General features: G+C 61.0%; 1 protein-coding gene across 22 annotated transcripts in view; it reads right to left on the reverse strand.

Annotated features, from left to right (window-relative positions):
• Positions 1-2407: 2407 nt before the first annotated feature.
• Positions 2408-20035, reverse strand: part of TSNARE1 (t-SNARE domain containing 1) — a 136400-nt gene continuing 118772 nt past the window's right edge. For 14 of the 22 annotated variants that reach the window (XM_033203358.1, XM_033203357.1, XM_033203351.1 and 11 more), the window contains 3 exons: positions 16553-16625; positions 12932-13396; positions 2408-3620 (listed from right to left, as the gene is read on the reverse strand). In XM_033203358.1, coding sequence (XP_033059249.1) covers positions 3016-3620; positions 12932-13396; positions 16553-16625 — 1143 coding nt within the window. In that variant the 3' untranslated portion in view covers positions 2408-3015. Of the gene's footprint in view, positions 3621-5333; positions 7203-7637; positions 7721-11362; positions 11890-12931; positions 13397-16552; positions 16626-20035 lie in introns of those variants that run through there. The other 8 variants (XM_033203371.1, XM_033203370.1, XR_004435459.1 and 5 more) reach the window with 7 other exon arrangements.

Consider the following 20035-nt stretch of genomic DNA (forward strand, 5'->3'; position numbering starts at 1 on the left):
CACTCTAGACTGTGCAATCCCAGCTTTTTCAATGCTCCAGCCTGGCAGATTGCATGCCAAGCATCCAGTCCCACACTGCTCACCTCGGGGGCTGTGCTTCTTGCATTCCATCTCCCAGCATCCAGTCCCTTCCGTTTTAATAACAAAATCCCCATTTGGGGCTGAAGCTGTGTTTTCCAGCTTCTAAGGCAACGAAATGTGGGCATCTAACTCCCAGTCAGTGGGCTGAGATGCAGGCAGAGATCTCCTTCAAGGGAATGTGTGTGACCTTCCTCCATTCCTTCCCTACACCCTGCTACCTGGAACACGAGTGTGACGGGGGGCAGTTCTGCAGCCATCCTGGGCCATGAGGGCCATGGCAGAGAAGGGAGCAGAAAGACACCTGGACCTCTGAGGACTGTGGCCCTGCCTTGCCAGCTCCAGGTCACCGATGTCCGTGACACAGGAGCCATGACGCCTATCCACTCTAAGACACACTATTCTGTTTCCTACCAAATGCAGTTACATCAATTTTTAACTGATACACAAAATAACTTTCATCAAATATGTATTGACTTGCTTAGTGTATGTTTTCTGTAGCACATGCTAAGCTCAAAAAGGAGAGGCCCCAAGTCTGACTTGGTTGCTTCTGCATCCTCAGCACTTAGTAAGGGCTCAGCCCAGAGGATACTCCCAGAAGATGCCTGGACTGACCAGGGTCAGGGCTGGGGCCAGAGCTTAGTGTATAACTAGGATCAGGCTCAGTGTGTGATCAGAATCAGGGCCAAGTCTGTCACCAGGATCAGGGCTAAGTCAGTGACCAGGACCAATGCTCCATGTGTAACTGGGGTCAGGACATAGTGCAGGGCCAGGATCAGGGCTCAGTGTGTGACCAGGGTCAAGGCTCAACATGCAACTGCAGTCAGGACACGGTGTGGGGTGAAGGTTGGGGCTCAGCTAGGACCAGACTAGAGGCTGTATCCAGGTTAAGACTGTAACGCAAGACAGAAAATACACACGACCATACGAGGCCACTGTTAGCCGTGCTGGGTATCTTTATTTATTGAACTTTATTTTTTGTAGAAGCAAGGTTTTGCTGTTGCCCAGGCTGGTCTCGGACTCCCAGCCTCAAGTGATCTTCCTGCCTCAGCCTCCCGGAGTGCTGTGATTGCAGGCACGAGCCGCTGTGCCCAGCCCACGGTGGGTACGGAGTGCTGTGATTGCAGGCATGAGCCGCTGTGCCCAGCCCACGGTGGGTACGGAGTGCTGTGATTGCAGGCAAGAGCCGCTGTGCCCAGCCCACGGTGGGTACGGAGTGCTGTGATTGCAGGCAAGAGCCGCTGTGCCCAGCCCACGGTGGGTACGGAGTGCTGTGATTGCAGGCACGAGCCGCTGTGCCCAGCCCACGGTGGGTGTTTTTCGTGGACAAGAACCCAGAGTGAGGATCTACAGAGGCTTCTTGGAGGTGCTGGGACGGAGGTCAGCTGGTTTTGCAGGATGGAAGCCAGCCTTCCCGAGGTGGAACCACCAGAGTGGAGGCCCCGGCTGAGGTCGGCTGGTTTTGCAGGATGGAAGCCAGCCTTCCCGAGGTGGAACACCAGAGTGGAGGCCCCGGCTGAGGTCGGCTGGTTTTGCAGGATGGAAGTCAGCCTTCCCGAGGTGGAACCACCAGAGTGGAGGCCCTGCCTAAAACCAACAGCAGAACCATGTGCACCTACAGAGGGGGTAGCCTGGAGGGAGGTCAGGTGTGCGCGGAAGGCAGCTGGACATGTGGCTACACCTCAGGTTCTTTCATAGACAAGAGTTACTGACACACTGCTGGCTCCATGGACAAATGCAAAACGAGGAAAAGGCCCCTCTCCCTGCTCTCAGGGACGCTGTAGTCTTGACTCTCGGCTGTGCCAGAGCTTCCCCAGAAGCTGCTGGGACCAGCATGCTTCCCACTCAGGCCAGTCAGCCAGCATCTTGCTCCTGGGACAGGCTTTGGGCCCTGGGAGCCAGGCAGGTGCCGCAGAGGACGCGGCTGGAGGCCCCAGACCAGTCAAGGCCTAGGCTGGTCCCGCCTCCTGCTCCTGCTCGCTCCCAACAGCTGCCCAGGCTGGGGGGCTGCAGACTGTGCCCTGCTGTGCAGGCATTGGAAATGGGGTAGCCCCGCCGAGGGATCTCCCAAGAGTCAAAGGAAGTAATGGAGGAAGAGGATCTGAAGATGCAGGGACGTGCCCGGACCCCTGCAGCGAGGCTGAAAGCAGCGGGGCCCGCCAGGCCCGGGGAGCAGGCTCCAACTCATGTACTCCTCAGCAGCCGCACTGCCGCTGCTTTGTTATTTCATGCTTATGTAAAAAAATACTTTTTGCCAGAAAAATCTACAAGTACAAAATGTCATCCCAGCCCCATACAGTACCAAGTAATATATGGGCATATATATATATATATATATATATAGCTTTATGTATTTATAACAACATAGAAAATTGGAGAGAAATTATTCCAGGCTCATGGGATGTGGTTCCCCTGGGCCACAATCAGGTAGGACACAGGAGCCCTGCCCTCCGAGTGTACACGCCCATGAAGGGGACAGGGGCTTTCAGGAGTCACGCCAGATCACACTCGGGACCTTTTCAGGGCCTGGCCGAGCCACCCTTTCCAGAGCTCCGGTGAGCAGGACGCCCCGAAGTGCATCCTCCCCACCTCCCCTGCCTCCAGCTGCCTGCTGGGGCGCTGGGCTGCAGACTTCACAGCCACTGCCACACGGGGTTGGAGCCTCCAACAGCATCATCCCTGAGTAGACCTGGTCCACTGAGCCTCACAGGTCGGCTCTCTGCAGACTTTCCCTGCAGGTCACCACAGGCAATGGCAAGGACACAGCACCACAGGTACACAGCCCACATCCTCTCATCCTTCCGGTCTCCTGGACTCAAGCTGTCCCGGCGCCCTGGAGACCCAGTCACTGCCACCTCTCCCTTGCCTGGACTCGGCAGGGGAAAGACTGGACACCCTGCTCCTGCTCTCTGGCTCTGCTAGCACCCCTGACCAGCCCTATATCTCCTCCTCCACCTTCAAGATCATCCCTGAGAAGACCTCAAGCCCCGAGTGGGCACCCTGGGGGCTGTCCTGGGAGCCTCCAGCAGGCCCCTGGGCCACTCCACCGGCAGGACCAGCGTCCTGGAGGAAGGGTGAGGCTTCTCTGGCGGGGCGTGCTTCCACCAGCCTCTCGAGGGTCCGGTTGAGGGCCTCCACACCATTGGCCAGACGCTGGCTCTGCTCAGCCAGCTGCTGCAGCAGCAGGTTCTGCTGGGCCATGAGTGTGCTCTGCTGCTGGGCCCAGGAGGAGAGCAGGGCACCCTGCCGCCGGTGGGAGTCCAGCAGTCGCTGCTCAAATGCGGACGTTTCAGATGCTGCCACTGGGGTCTTCCTGGAGGGCAAGGGAGGTGCTGGCGTCGAAGACGGCGAGGAAGGCTGGAAGGACCCCATGAGTGTGGCTGCTGGTGGGGTGGAGGCTGGGGAAGCGGGTGGGGAGGGTGAGGAGGTGGGTGCACGGAAGACTCCTCGTAAGTCCAGGGGGTCAGGTTCAGGCGGGCTGGGCCCTTCCAGGGTCCTCAGGGGCAGCCACAAGCAGCTGGGGGTCTCGTCCTCCTCATCGGCTAACAGAGGGAGACAGGGAAAGGTGAGCCTGCATGTCCAAAACCCAGTGATCTGGGGGGTGAGCACGGTGCAGGGACAGTGCCCATGTGAGGCCTCTGCACCCAGAGCTGTTTGGGTCTCATGATGCTCCATCTGCAGTGGGAGTTGCACCCGTTGTTTGAGATGACGAAACAGACCCAGAGACGTGGTCACATTTACTCTAGTAGTGCTGGGACTGAAGCCACAGCCTGTCCAAGTGCAAAGCCTGCGTGCCCACCCACCACAGCACCACTTGTATGCATCCTCCCACCAACTCCCCTCTGCTCCGTCTGCTCGTCCGCCTGCCCTCTGGTCTACCCGCCACCCTGCCACCTACATGTCTGTTCCTCCACATGGACGTGCCTGCCTTGTCCACTCATCTATCTGTCCACCTGTCTGTCCACCACTGTCCAACCATCCCCTCCAACCTCCTCTTCCTTCTATTCATCCACCCATCTGTCTACTCACCCATTTATCCACGCTGTCTGTCCATCCACCCAGCCACCTGCCCATCTACACCTTCCCCCATCTACCCATCCACCTGCCCGTCTACACCTTCCTCCTTCCATCCACTTATTCACCCGCCTGTCTACACCTCTACACCTTCCTCCTTCCATCCACTTATCCACCTGCCCGTCTACACCTTCCTCCTCCATCCACCTATCCACCTGCCTGTCTACACCTTCCTCCTTCCATCCACCCATCCACCCTCCCATCTACACCTTCCTCCTTCCATCTACCCATCCACCTGCCCGTCTACACCTTCCTCCTTCCATCTACCCATCCACCTGTCCGTCACACCTTCCTCCTTCCACCCAGCCACCGACCCATCTATATCTTCCTCCTTCCATCTACCCAGTCACTCGCCCGTCTACACCTTCCTCTTCCCATCCATTCACCCGCCCGTCTACACCTTCCTCCTTCCACCCAGCCACCGACCCATCTACACCTTCCTCCTTCCATCCACCCAGTCACTCACCCATCTACACCTTCCCCTTTCCATCCATTCACCCGCCCGTCTATACCTTCCTCCTTCCACCCAGCTACCCGCCCATGTACACCTTCCTCCTCCATCCACCTATCCACCTGCCTGTCTACACCTTCCTCCTTCCATCCACCCTCCCACCTACACCTTGCTCCTTCCATCTACCCATCCACCTGTCAGTCACACCATCCTCCTTCCACCCAGCCACCGACCCATCTATACCTTCCTCCTTCCATCCACCCAGTCACTCGCCCGTCTACACCTTCCTCTTTCCATCCATTCACCCGCCCATCTACACCTTCCTCCTTCCACCCAGCCACCCGCCCATGTACACCTTCCTCCTTCCATCCACTTATCCACCCGCCCGTCTACACCTCTACACCTTCCTCCTTCCATCCACTTATCCACCCGCCCGTCTACACCTTCCTCCTTCCATCCACCTATTCACCCGCCCGTCTACACCTTCCTCCTCCATCCACCTATTCACCCGCCCGTCTACACCTTCCTCCTTCCATCCACCCACCGTCTACACCTTCCTCCTTCCACCCAGCCACCCGCCCGTCTACACCTTCCTCCTTCCATCCATCCACCCACCCATCTACACCTTCCTCCTTCCATCCACCCGCCCGTCTACACCTTCCTCCTTCCATCCACTTATCCACCCATCTACAACTTCCTCCTTCCATCCACCCGCCCATCTATACCTTCCCCTCCTTCCATCCACCCACCCATCTACACCTTCCTCCTTCCATCCACCCACCTGTCTACACCTTCCTCCTTCCATCCACCCGCCCGTCTACACGTTCCTCCTTCCATCCATCCACACACGCATCCATTCTTCCAATCATCCGTCTGGCCATGCCCTTGTCCATCAGGTACCCATCCACCGAAGTGAATGTCCCCAGGAAGACAAGAGGGTCAAGCTTCCCTAGGGCAACACGGAGAGGCCTGAACGTGAGACACAGCAGATGTGGGCTCCAAGGCCAGCTCTGCTTGGTCTCAGTAGCTGTGCGACCCTAGAAAACAGCGTCTTTTCTGCAGGCCTCAGATTCCCAGTCTGCAAATTAAAGGCCTGGCTTCACAGCCTCTAGATTTGGGATCTCTGACCCTTCCAGTTCCCTGGGTGTGGAGAATGGCTGAACAAAGGTCCCTCCCTGACATACCGTGGGGAGGGCCCCTTGCAGGCGGGAGCAGGACACTCTATGCAGAGGCGACTTCACAGACACCTCGTCCCTCCGACACTCCCTGGTGAGTCCCCTTGGGGGCAGGACAGTCTACACAGGGGTGACTTCACGGCCGCCTCCTGGGCCTGAGCCCTGCCCACCTCCTCTGCAGTGTGGAGGGTGCCTGCTCTGCCAGGACCAAGCCCACAGGCTCACTGGGAATGCAGCAGGGCGTCCATGGCACAGGCGGCTGGTCCAGTTGCCACCGCCCTCCTTTCCTCCTCCTCCTTCTCCTCCTCCTCTTCCTCACTGTCCCATCGTCCTCCTGCCGTCCCAGGCATCAGCGCTGCTTCTGACCAGGTGGTCCCAGGGTGCTCAGGAGGGGTCATCTTGCTGGTTGGCTGCTTTCCTCTTGAAACGAGGCCCTCTGCGTGGTGTGGCCCCGAGTTTCTGGCGAGTCCGCCTAGCCCATCACCAGAGCCTCCACCTTCTGCCTCCTGGAGGCCCCTGGGCCTAGCTGCCCTCCACGGCTAGAGGTGGCAGGCCAAGGGCCAAGGCCAAACAGCCCAGAGCTGGCGCCAGGAGACCCAGCCCCAGCCCTGTCTCTGACACCATCCTGCAGATGACCTTGGCACAGCTTCTCCAGATCTTGTCTTCCGGCCTGGCATTCAGCAGCTGTCACCAGGGGCCAACCCTTAGTGAGCCCGACCTGAGTCTGATGGCCCCCGACAGAAACAGGGACCGAAGTAGGCCCAGCCTCGCCATTACCACACACTCCCCCGGCGGCGGTGCCCGGACTGGGCCCTGTTAGGGAAGCTCAAGGCGGCCCTAGCCTTTCCCCTCATTCTCCACCCAGTCAGGCCCTTGCATGGTTCCAGTCAGGACCTCTTTCCCTCTTGCACCCTGAGGCAACTAAGGACCCTCTGCGGGCACAGCCGTGATATCCCAGCGTCCTGGGGATGTGGCTCCTCTCTCATCACACCTGCCTGTGATGTCCTGGGCTCGTCAGGCTCTCCCGGACCCCGGCCTCACACACTCCACCATCCCGTCTGCCAGTACTGCCCCTGCTGCGCCGTCGAGAGTATGTGCTCTCCTGGCCCCGGCTGGCCCAGGGGCTTCTTCTGTGCTCCCACGGTGGCCCACGCCACCCTCACCTTGCCGGACTTAATGTCCAGCCTGCCTGGCCCCTGGGACTCCTTGAGGAACAGGTTCTGGTCATCTCTGCCTGTCAGGGCCAGTGAGGAGCACCAGGCCACAATGGGGACAGAGACAGTGAGGGGAAGACAGTGGCTGGGCCTCCATCTTAACTGGGCCACAGACTCCAGCCAACCTGATCTGTCAGGTCCTCCTGTGGTGACCACAAGTCAGCAACAAGCCCAGTGAGTGGCTGGTCCTCAAGGCAGCTCCAAGTCCCACTTCAAGAAAATAAAGGCCTGAGCTTTCTTGTTCTCTCTGAGCCACCTGACATGCCCCAACCACAAAGTCCCCTCCGCAGTCCCCGGCCCCAGGATGGACACTGAGCCGCATGTCAGCATCAGCACGGGAAGTGGAGCGGGAAGGCCCCAAAGGCCCTCCCACCGGCTGTACCTGGGATTCATGGGAGAGGGTGCACACAAGAGAGGAGACGGTGCCGACTGCTGTGGGCACCACGCAGATCACTGCTGCCGCAACCCCGCCACTCCCAGAGCCCCCAGGGCACGGGTAGTGGACTGGTTCAGAGGAGGCCTGTGGGCATGCCTCTCCCAGGCACAGGACAGGGCCTGGGCCCCTCCAGACAGACAGAGGGAGGGTTGGAGGACAGGGGACGGAGGCCGGGCCGGCCAGGCACTGTGGCCCTCACACGGACTTACTTGGTGCCGGCTGGCTCCAGCCAGGAGCTGGCGGGCTGCCTCCGCATGCGAGGACGCAGCCTCAAGGCTGGCTTCAATACTATCTGCAAATCAAGACAACAGAAGGCAATTACAGATGGAGGCCCAGCCGCCCCTGCCCTGAGGGCACCCCCGAAAGGCGAGCCCGGGGAGCCTGAGCCCAGGGCCTCCAGAGGAGCAGAGGCTGCAGGGATGGGTGCTGGGCTGCCAGACATGCCCTGAGGGCTCTGTGTGGTGTGGGCAGTGGGCAGCAATGACACTAGAACGGAAACCTGGAGGTGGCCCAGGGAAGGGGACTCCAGTGCCCGCACCGGGTAGGGCAGGAAGAGCCCACCCAGGAAAGGGTGGGAATGGCAAGGGGAGGTCAGGGCTGGGGTCAAGTCCTGCTCTGTCATGACCCTGACTAGGCAGGCCCCTCCACTGTGGCCACGGCCCTCTCTGAAGGGGCAGAGCCCCTGCCTTAACGTCTGTGGAGTTGTGACTGGGCTGATGGAGACTGGGTCTGCAAGCACAGGGCTCTGGTTGGCCACACACACTGGCCCTTGACTCAGCACAGGGAGCTGATCAGAGAGTTGTGTCACCGTGCGGGGCTCACAGGAGCCGGTGCAAAGCCGGGCTAGGTGGCTGCAGCAGTGCCGCCCGGGGCAGCCACATTAGCAGGGCCCACAGGAGACACCAGACCAGGACTGGGGCAGCCCCAGGGATCCGGATGATTCACCACCACCCCGCCAGGAGCAAAACGGCAGTACCAGGTGCTACACACACCTAAGCCATCCTTGCCCCACAAGGAATGCAAAGCTGGGCTCGTGGCAGTGAGCGGTGAAGGCATCGCCCCCAGCAGGAGCAGGACCTGAACACAGGTGCTCAAAATGGGCAGCCCCTGGTGCTCAGCATTCTCTTCCACCCAAGGGAAGGACACGTGCCACCTGGGCACCAGGACTGCAGGTGCAGCCTGGGTCCGCAACAGAGCCAGACGCAAACACAAGCACGGGCAAGCCTTCTTCCCAGAGGGAGGTTCCCTGCAAGGCCTGCCTCCAATGAGGCAACTGGAGAAGGGCTTGGGAAGCAGGACACCTAAAGAAACTGTGCACCTGCAATGCCCACCTGGGCACGGGCCCGAGCTGACTGAGCCTTAGGAGTCTTAAGGCCTGGGATAGAGGAGCCGTTACAACCACAGGGACTGCTGCCAGGCACAGCATCACCTCCGGCCTGGCAGGACTGGTTCTGAGGGAGGAGGGTCCTCAGAAAGACAAGGCCACTGCCCACCGCCCCAGCAGGGACTCCCTACTTTCATCACAGAACTGTGGCTCCATCTCTGCAAGCTCCCTGGGCAGGAGGTAGAAGCCACGAGCCCTGCCTTCAGAAGCCCCCACCCAGGCCTCACAGGGATCCTTGAACCCTTGGTCACCAGCTCCACCCCACCCTTGCCCCCAGCCCAGGGCCCTAGTGGAGCCGCAGGCACTCACAGACATGCCCTGATCACCGCATCTGGGGGCTCCTGCCCCAGCCAGGGAGGGGAGAGCCAGGCTCCTGCACAAGCAGCCAAAGCCCGGAGAAGGCGGGTGTGGGTGATGGCCTCGGCCGCTCCTGGAGCAGAGTACCCCTTTGCTCACATGCAGACAGCCCCCAAATGAACTTGGCTCTCTATGTCCTGCCACATTAGGGTCACGACCCTCTCGGCCAATGGAGGAGGAGAGGGAAGGAAGATGGGGCCAGAGGTGGGACAGATCCCCCTACAACTGCCACCCAGGAGGGACCAGCCTGCCAGGGAGGAGGCGCTAGCCTGGGCCCGGGCAATGCCCTGCTCACGTGCAAAGGATCCACTTTACACCTGCAGTGGCAACAGCCTGGCCTCGCTTCTATCGCTGAGAGGTGAATGTGGACAGTGGAGAGCATTTGCCAGCAGAGACAGGAAGGCCATGGTGGTCTGGGCTAACACAGGTGGTGCTGGACAGGCCATGTGCCCTGGCTGGACACTTTCTCTGCCCCGTGACCACAGGCAGCCTCAGCCAAGCCCTGGACCCCACCCTTGGACTCAGCCAGTGCCCAATCCTGCTCTACACCAAGCCCTGGCCCTGGGGACTGTGATCGTAGTGTGTGACCTGGAGACCCACCCTTAGAACGTGGCTGACATCCTGCTGCTCCAGGGCTGCCTGTGCGGGCCACAGACCCAGAGCGGTCCCGGGGGCATTCTTAGCCAGCGTGGCACTGCCCACATTCAAGACACATCACACAACCACTGCCCAGCTCCGCAGCCAGCAAACATCTCCCTCAGCGCCCAGGCTGCCAGGTGGGCACGCCATGTCCTGCCCCAGGGTGGTGTGCAGAGATGCACAAGGGGAGGGAGGCTGCTCCTGTGCTCCTGGCGCTGTGCAGCCCTGTGTTGCTCGTAGGGTGAGGACAGGTTCGGTGCGTGGGCCCTGTGGTACTGAGCGACACTCCAATACTTCATCAGCCATCAGCCCTGGGCCTGGTGGCTTTGTCAGGTCTCGGGAGACTCCCGGTCTGTGGGGTCAGCCCTGCAGAGCCACAGGCCCTGGGCGCCTGCCCCTCCCAACACAAGGGGGGGCTCCACAGGGGCCCCTTGCAGATCCCCTAGCTCCAAAAATCCAAGGGATACCCAAGCACTAGACCAGGCCTCCAGGTGCCAAACAGAGTACCTTTTGGTGCTGCCCTTCCCAGACGCTCGCAGAGCAGCACACACACCTCAAAGGAAACTGCCTGCCCAGCGGCCTCAGGGCACAGCGACCCCTGTGGAAGACCCCCATGCACTGTGTCAAATCATTGCCCCCAGCCCCACAGCCGTGATCAGCCCTGCAGGCCTGGCCCTGCCCAAGCCCCGGGCAGTGCTGCTGCAGAGCGGAAAGCATGGCCGGCTCAGGGCACCTGGGCCTGCAGCTGGGATGCCCCCACCCTGGCATCAGGCTTGGCAGCCACTTCCCTCTCCCTGCCTCAGCACCCACGAGGGGAAGTCCAACCCTGTCCCAAGCACTCTCTCGCTCAGGAATTCAACACATGTCAGTTGCTGTCAGCAGCAGGGCAGGCCACTCAGAGCAGCTCACTGGCACCAAAGACTCCCTTGACGGAGGTGAGCCCAGCGGCCCGCGGACCTGGAGTGGCTGATCCATCAGGGGTCACAGAAGTTGAGGCTGGGCCTCAGTCTAGGGCAGGGAACCACAGGGTGAGCAAACCTGAGTTCCTGCAGCCTCCAGGGCTGGGGACTTGCAGAAAAGGACTAAGCACCTGGGCCACACCAGTGCTACCCCTGCCAGGCCCTTCCTTCTCAGCCCCACACGACACGTCCACCCTTGCCAGGAAGCACCCCCAAACCAGGTCTGCCTCTGCCCACAGAATCCTGGGCTGCAAGAACCTGCCCTGCAGGAGACAATGTGGCCTCCCTGGGGGTGGATGCAGCCACCCCTGGCCTGCACAGGCCTGAGAGGAGGATCCAGGTCCTCCTCCAGCCCCACCCCATCACGAGGCCTACGGACCAGGCCCATCCCCCAAGCCCCATCACAAGGCCCACAGCCCAGGCCCCTTGTCCAAGGCTGGCCACAGGGTTGGTGGCACCCTGTGTCTACATGCATCTCCCAACCAGCCCGGCCCACTCTGCCCTTGGGTGTCCCAACCTCAGGCACCGCTGTGAGCAGGAGCAGCTGAGATGCCCCAGAGCTCCAAGTTCTGCCGTGGCCGCCGGTGGACCCCAGAGCTCCAAGTTCTGCCGTGGCCGCCGGTGGGGGCGTGGGAGGCCAGCCCTGCCTGTCCCACGAGGCTGAGTCCTTCTGTCTATCCTGTGGCCCTCAAGAAGGAGCTGGTCCTGCTTCCGGGGCTTTGTCCCCCAAGTCCTTCCAGCAGCTCCCAGGAAGGGGAGTCCAGCGCGGCTCTGCTTTGAAGGGGGGGCCACCATAGGCGGAGGACGGCGAAGGAACTCCTGGCGCAGTGTCTTGAGGAGGAGAGGAGGTGCGGCGGAGGAGGCACGGAGGCGGCAGGAGGAGGCACAGAGCCAGCGTCACCCTCGGAGCCAGCGTCACCCTCAGAGCCAGGGGCAGCTGCGGGCTGCAGACAAGGCCCAGCCAGACAGAAATGCCTGGCTTCCGGCGGTCCCTGGAGTGGGCCCGTGGGCTCAGGAGGGGGCACAGCGTGTCCTGAGAGGCTGAGAGTCACTGGATAGCACCGCACGCAGGACTTCCATGTGGGCCCAGAGGGAAGGGCCTGCAGAAGGAGGGGGAGGCCACTGCAGGCCAGAGCGAGGGCAGTGTGGGGGAGAGGGTGGGGGAGAGTCAAGCTGGGGCCCAGGCTCCTCCCTGGCTCTGCCCAAACTCCTCAACAGTGACCAATGAATGGACAGGTCACCTTCTGCTCCCTGGGGGTTGTGGCAAAGGCCAAGCGGCTGGAGGTGATATGGGCACAGGCTCCTCCTGCCTGTTGACTGACCTTGCCTTCTCATGGCTGCCATACCCTGGGGCTCTGGGGCTGGGGGAGAGTGGAGGGAAGCCCTCCTTCTTCCCAGACACCCCTGTCTTCAGACCCTGGGGCCAGCCGGGCCCTGCTGCCCTGCACGGGAAAGCGGGGCCTTCTCCCTGCTGGGACCCACTGGTTTGGAAGAGCTGGCTGCCTAAGGACGGCTGTGCCCACTGCTGGACTGCATTCGGGAGGGGAGGGCTGCCTGTGGAGAGGAAGGCCAGCTGGGACCCAGGGCCAAACAGGCCTCCTGGCCACATGACATCAGGCGGGAATGGCAGAGGCCCAGACGGGGGCCTCGGAGGGCACCAGGGCACCCAGGGCTGCACCCGCTGCTGCTGCTCATCGGGAGCTCTGCCCTCGTCTCTGCCCACACCAGCCACTGGTCCCAGCGGCCACCTTGTGACCCCTCCCCATGGTAGCACTCACCACTCAACAGTGACGTGGAACTAGGCCCCAGCGTCCCATCTAGACACCCGGTGGGCGTGGCTTGAGGTGGCGCCTATGGTTGAGCCCCTTGGCGGCACATGCTTGGCAATGCCAGGAGGACCCTGAGCTGGGACCCCAGGCGTGAGCCGCAGCCCTTCCACTCCAGAGACAGGCAGAACCCTCCCTGGCCCCAACCCTTGGTTTCCCCACCTAAAAGAAGAGAAGGGCCAGGAGGGTGGTGGGCCATCTCCATGGGCCTCTGGGTCTCCCTCAGAGGGTCTCCCTCTTGGGAGCTGGTGCAGAAAGCTCACAGCCCACTTGCCGGCCCTGCTTGCCCCAGGGCAGGGTGGTCCCGGGGAGGTGGGCTGTAGGGAGGGCCCACTTACTTGGCAGGGGCTCCGTGGCTTGGCCCTCACCCTGGGGACCGTGGGCAGAAAACGTCTCTGCCACCATGTGCTCCACAGGCGTGAGGATGAGGCCAGGGGCGGGGCCCCCCTCTGCCAGCTTCTTGCGCACAGCGCCTCGCAGGTCCCGCCACTTGTGCTTGAGGTCACCCAGGTCGCGACGGCAGTAGCCCAGCGCGTTCACTGCCTGCAGGATGCGGCTCCACACGCGGTGCTTTCGGGCAGGCGTGCCCCGCAGTGCCCCAAACAGCAGCGGGTAGTGGCGCCTCACCCTCTGCACCAGCACCTCCGTCTCTTGGGGACTGAAGTTGGGCTTGCGTGTCTTGGTGCGGGAGTGGGGGCCTGGCCGCAGGGGCGTGGAGCCCGGCCCAGCACCTGGCAGCAGGGCCACCGTGGCCGGCTCGGGGCTGCAGCTCTGCCGGCACATAGCTTTGCTGCTGCTGGACCCTGGAAAGGCACCAGAGGCTGAGCAGAGGGCAGAGACCTTGGGGAGAGCAGCCAGGTTCGGGGTCACAGGTCATCACAGGCCTTGCATCTGTGCACAGCAGCCAGGCCTCACGTCAGCACCCAGCATAGGCAGCCTGCATCCACTGTACTGGGCCCCTTGGGTCTCAGTCACTCTCTGGGCCTCCCGCCTGTCCACCCGGCAGGTGCCCTCTGGCCTCCCCAGGGCCCTGACCACGTGTGGCGGGTCAGCCCTGGTTTGTCCCCCTCCCCACAATTGCTCCCTTCCCTGAACTGCTGGCATGAGTGCCCCCTCAACGAACCCGTCACTGGGACTGGGTGGGCACCTGGAGTGGACGAAGCACTCCACACACTCAGCACATCCCAGCCTGCGACAGCTGGCCAGGGGCAGAAGCGGCAACAGCCACCTCAGGAAGCTGACAGTGGGGAGAAGGCAGGAGGACAGGGAGACAGGAGGATCTTGGGGAGAGGAGACAGTAAGGGACTGATAGGGCAGCCCAGCAGGCGCCATATGGGGCCACGGAGCAGCTGGAAGCCCAGGCTCCGAGGGGATGGAGGGGTGAGCCTGGCCCAGCCCCGCCCCAGGGAGCAGCAAGGTGCTTCAGCCTCAGTCCCTCTTCTCCTGGGGACACAGCACAGCACCTGGGAAGAGGACGCCAGCTGCCTGAGGGTCTCTGGACACAGTGCCAGTTGTCAGAGCAGGAGAGACCAGGAGGCTGCTCTCGGCACAGGCCCCAAGGTGAGGCCACAGCTTGGCCAGGGCACAGAAGGAGAGTAGGTGGGTGGGGCGGAGCCCGAGAGTCCTGGTGGGCAGCCAAATGCTTTAACCAAAGGCCTGTGGGCACCAGGGGTAGCCTGGCTCTTCCTCAACTGAGGAAAAGAGACACCCCGCCAGCCTGGGAGAAAGGGCTCCTGGCAGCAGCAGGTATGGACAGGGCGGGATCAACGGGTCAGAGCCCTCGAGTGGGAGCGGGGAAGACACCAACACACAGCAGGGGTGGGGTCCCTATGGGATGGGGGCAAGGTCAGCATCCCCCCAAAGGCCCCTGCAAACCTCGAGCCCTGCCATGGTTGGGGTCCGCACAGGCAGGCCAGGGCCACTGTGTGACTAGAGCAGGAAGAGGACATGAGGGACCCTGGCTCTCCACAAGCAGAGGAGGCTAGAGCACACGGAGTCAGAACCGGACGCGGTCATCCTGGGGTTAGGGGAACCCAAAGCTTTTAGACCTCGTGGTGAGGACCTCTCTAGGGAGGTCCATGGGCAACCCCACGGAGACAGAGGAAGGGCTGAGGCCCAGGGTGGGTGGGCAACCAAGGCAGGTGGGGTCGCTGGGCAGTTGGCGGCCTGGGCGGGGTCACTGGGCACTGTGACCTCTGTCCCTTCTGTCTGGGAAAGCCCTTCCCTCGCCCTGGGTGCGGGTTCCTGAATGGAGCCTCCAGCCTCCCTGGCTCCATGCTCAGCCCCTTCATCCCGACCTCTCGCCTGTCAGGTCCTCGGCTGGCGGCCTCCAGTGGCAAAAGGGTGGGGCTTCTCCGGGCACTCAGAGGCAAGGGACAAGGCTGTGGGCCTCCCACTTCACGCCCCACATAGAGCCCGGCGCTAAGGCAGGGCCTGACCCTGGGCACCCGGGACACCCTGCTGCTGCACTTCCTTTTCCAGGGGAACGCAGGGCTGAGGGCCCACGGTTCTGGCTGGGAGGTGTCCTGGCTTGCGGTGCAGCCCGTCTTCTCGTAGATGCAGGGAGCTCAGGACAGCATGCCCTGGCCGGGCCTGCACGTTCCCATGCCCCTCTCCCCACACCCCTCCCAGCACGGACACATCCACAGCAGAACCAGAGCTCTAGCCTCCACATCTCTGCAATCTCACAACCCTACCCACTCCAGAACAGCCTCACTGCGGGGAGTCTCTGGGCAGAGGCCCAGGATGAAGGCGTGGAGGCCAGTATCTGTCCATGAGCAGAGCAGGGGCCAGCATCTGTCAATGATCACGGTGGGGCCAGTGTCTGCCAATGAGCAAGGTGAGAGCTAGTGTCTGTCAATGAGAAGAGGTGGGGCCAGTGTCTGTCAATGAGAAGAGGCGGGGTCAGTGTCTGTCAATGAGAAGAAGTGGGGCCAGCGTCTGTCAATAAGCAAAGCGGGGGCCAGTGTCTGTCAATGAGCGGGGTGGGGGCCAGTGTCTGTCAATGAGCGGAGCAGGGGCCAGCGTCTGTCAATGATCACGGTGGGGCCAGTGTCTGTCAATGAGCAAGGTGAGAGCTAGTGTCTGTCAATGAGAAGAGGTGGGGCCAGTGTCTGTCAATGAGCGGGGTGGGGGCCAGTGTCTGTCAATGAGAAGAGGTGGGGCCAGTGTCTGTCAATGGGCAGGGTGGGGGCCCGTGTCTGTCAATGAGCAGAGATGGGGCCAGTGTCTGTCAATGAGCGGAGCAGGGGCCAGTGTCTGCCAACGAGCAGAGATTGGCCAGTGTCTGTCAATGAGAAGAGGGGAGGCCACTGTCTGTCAATAAGCAGAGGCGGGACCAGTGTCTGTCAACGAGCAGAGGCGGGGCCAGTGTCTGTTAACAAGCAAAGGTGGGACTAGTGTCTGCCAATGAGCAGAGCCAGGGCTAGTGTCTGTCAATGAGCAGAGACGGGGACAGTGTCAATGAGCAGAGGTGGGGCCAGTGTCTGTCAATGAGGGGAGCAGGGACCAGTGTCTGTCAGTGAGCCACGCAGTGGGGGTGCAGTGTCTGTCAATAAGCAGAGTATGGAGCCAGTATCTCTCTATGAGCAGGGTGAAGGCTAGTGTCTATCAATGAGTGGAGACCAGTGTCTACCAATGAGCAGAGGCGGGGTCAGTGTCTGTCAATGAGCAGAGCAGAGCCAGTGTCTGTCAATCAGCGGAGTAGGGGCCAGTTGTCTGTCAATGAGCAGAGTGGGTGGGCCACCCTGTGTGGGCCTCCCCCTGCTCTTAGCCTTCCTGAGGAGCTGGAGGAGACAGGGCGGGTGGGGAGGGAGCAGAAGCTCAGACCTGGACTCCAACCTGGCCCTGCCTCCTCTTAGAGGCCGCTCTACCCACCCTTAGGTGAAGAGGTGAGGACTGGGGGCTGGCAGGCAGGCCCTCGGGGCAGCCGGTGGCCCGAGGCTGGGGCAGGTACCCACCGACAGCTTCTCCTTGCTCTGACACCATGGAGGCCAAGTCCTTGATGATCTGATTCACATCCAGCAAGTTGCTCTGTGGAAACAAGACAGCCACGTCAGGAGCAGGGCTGTGGGGCAGACACCAAGGGCACCTGAAAGTTCCCATGGAGCCTGGAGCGGACCTGGGCGGCACCTGCAGAACTGGGAACCAGCTGGTCTGTCCACTTCCTGTGAGAGAAGGCATGACTGGGCCCAGAAAGGGCAGGGGCGAGCCCAGGGTCACCCCAAAAGTCAGAGACAGGGCAGGGATCTGAGTGCCCCATCTCCTGACTCTTGAGGCCAAACCCCAAGCTCTCCAGGTGTCCCAGGGGCTGTGAGCTGCTTCCCTGGGTCCCAGGGCCTGTCTCCAGGATTTGCAGTCTAGCGAAGGATGGCATCCCAGCACCGTAAAAGCCTGACCACAGGAGAGCAGAGAATGTCTAGGGTAGATACGCCATCCCCACTTGCCTGGGGGCTCCTGGACAGAAGGTCTACCTTTCCCTCTCTGTGTAGCAGCACTGAGCATGGGCCAGCACACAGGCACTGCTCAGTAAATCCTAAAGAAGTGCGATAGATGGACGAACAGGTTCAGAGGAGTGGACAAAAGAGTGGATGGGTAGATGGAAGGATGATGGACAGATGGGTGAATAGGAGGCTGGACAAATGGAATGGTGGATGGGTGGGCGGATGAATAGACGGGTGGGTAGATGGATGGGTGGGTGGTTGGATGGATGGGTGGGTGGTGGTTGGATGGATGGGTGGGTGGGGGGGTGGATGGATGGGTGGGTGGATGGATGGGTAGGTAGGTGGATAGGTGGTTGGACAGATGCGTGGGTGGGTGGATGGAGGATGGATGGATGGATGGATGGATGGATGAATGGATGTGTGGGTGGGTGGGTGGGTGGATGGATGGGTGGGTGGATGGATGGATGTGTGGGTGGGTGGATGGGTGATGGATGGGTGGGTGATGGATGATGGATGGATGATGGATGGATGGATAGATGTATGGATGGGTGAATGGATGTGTGGGTGGGTGGGTGGGTGGATGGATGGGTGGGTGGATGGATGGATGTGTGTGTGGGTGGGTGGATGGGTGGATGGATGGGTGGGTGGATGGATGGATGCGTGGTGGGTGGGTGGGTGGGTGGATGGATGGATGGATGATGGATGGATGGATAGATGTATGGATGGGTGAATGGATGTGTGGGTGGGTGGATGTGATGCGTGGGTGGGTGGGTGGATGGATGGATGGATGGATGGATGGATGGATGGTGGATGGATGGATGGATGGATGGATGGATGGATAGATGTATGGTGGGTGAATGATGTGTGGGTGGGTGGGTGGTGGATGGTGGGTGGGTGGATGGATGGATGTGTGTGTGGGTGGGTGGATGGGTGGATGGATGGGTGGGTGGTGGTGGATGCGTGGTGGGTGGGTGGGTGGGTGGATGGATGGGTGGGTGGATGGATGGATGTGTTGTGGGTGGGTGGATGGGTGGATGGATGGGTGGGTGGATGGATGGATGCGTGGGTGGGTGGGTGGATGGATGGATGGATGGATGGATGGATGGATAGATGTATGGATGGGTGAATGGATGTGTGGGTGGGTGGGTGGTGGATGGATGGGTGGGTGGATGGATGGATGTGTGTGTGGGTGGGTGGGGGTGGATGGATGGGGGGTGGATGGATGGATGCGTGGGTGGGTGGGTGGGGGATGGATGGATGGATGGATGGATAGATGTATGGATGGGTGAATGGATGTGTGGGTGGGTGGGTGGGTGGATGGATGGGTGGGTGGATGGTGGATGGGGGGGGGGTGGGTGGATGGATGGGTAGGTAGGTGGATAGGTGGTTGGACAGATGTGTGGGTGGGTGGGTGGGGGATGGATGGATGGATGGATGGGTAGTGGATGGATGGATGGGTGGGTGGATGGATGGGTGGGTGGATGGATGAATGGTGGGTGGATGGATGGATGGGTAGATGGATGGATGGGTGGTGGGGGTGGGTGGATGGATGGGTGCATGGGTGGGTGGATGGATGGATGGGTAGATGGATGGATGGGGGTGTGGGGGTGGATGGGTGCATGGGTGGGTAGATGGGTGGACAGGCGGGAGGGTGGGTAGATGATGGATGAGGAATAGATGGATGATGGGTGGATAGATGAGTGGGCGAATGGATGGAAGAGTGAATGCACGATATGTGGACAGATGATGGACGGTAGGTGGGTGGGTAGGTCAATGAGCGGCTAGGTGGATGGTTGCTCCACTGCTATCCAAGGACTCAGTGGCTCCACGAAACTAGTGAACAGAGTAAGGAACAGAAACACGGGCCTGGAGGACTCTGGGGTATCCCTCCATCCCGGTATACTGTGCTGGCCTCTTCCATCTTCCATACTGTCTACCTTCACCCTAACTCCTTTGGCCCAGTAAAGTGGCCCTGATGATCCTAAGGGATGTGGTCACGCCACTCTCAGAGCACACACCTGGGCTGTGCTTCAGGCAGGGCACATACCATCCCTTCACACCTGGCACCCACCCAGGAGCATCCTAGCATCCATCTAACAGAGCAGGGAGTGGGGCTCAAGTGGTCCCATGGCCTCCAGGGCCTCTCAGAAAGGGGAAGAGTTGAGACTCAGATCCTGCTCACTGACCAGATGCCCACTCCTTCCCTGACTGCCACGCTGCACCTAGGACGGCTCCTCAGTTGGCCCAATGCATGGCCCTGGGCAAGCCTGGTCACCTCAAGCCAGGTTTGCTCACTTAACACCTGAACAAAACCAACCCTCCTCACACAGTGCCTGGCACATAGCTGGATTCCAGCCAAGTCCCGGGGAAGCTCCTTTATGCCTGCCGTGACCCCCGCCCTGGCACACCCATCCAGTCAGCAGCTCATTCCAGAACTGGGATTGATTTCCATGAGGGTCATTTCACCCCACTGCAAAATGTTACAAGGCCTTCATTTTCTCTTCAGGAGTATTCTGGGAAATGAAACCATTAGCATGATCTTCAACTGACACATGGTATCAACCGCAATTCAGTTATGGGGCTTCAATGTGCTACAGAGGCAGGCGGTCACTCTGCAGGGACTGGGCAGTGGCTGGGAAGGTAGCAAGAAGGTGGGCCCAGGGGTTACGGCTTCGGTGGGTGCATCTGCAGCGCAACAGGGGCAACAGCAAATGAAAGGATGGGCGTGGCTTGGCCCGAACCGGTTTCTGCTCTCATCACCACCACCTTCTGCCGCAGTGAGGCCACTGGCTCTGGAGACCAAGCCTAGGCTCCGTCCTACGACGGGGACAGCAAGGTCATGAAGCATGGCTCAGCCAGGCGGGTCCCCATCTCCACAGGCTTCCCAGTTATAGACCTGACCCCGTCAGAAGCCAGGCATGACCCCACGACCACCAACTTCGACCCTGGCCACTGAGCATACCCAGGCCTGGTGCACCCTGAGTCTGGTCTTGGTGGCTC

The sequence above is a fragment of the Trachypithecus francoisi genome, unplaced genomic scaffold, assembly GCF_009764315.1.
Source record: "Trachypithecus francoisi isolate TF-2019V2 unplaced genomic scaffold, Tfra_2.0 Lachesis_group7, whole genome shotgun sequence".
Lineage (NCBI taxonomy): Eukaryota > Metazoa > Chordata > Mammalia > Primates > Cercopithecidae > Trachypithecus > Trachypithecus francoisi.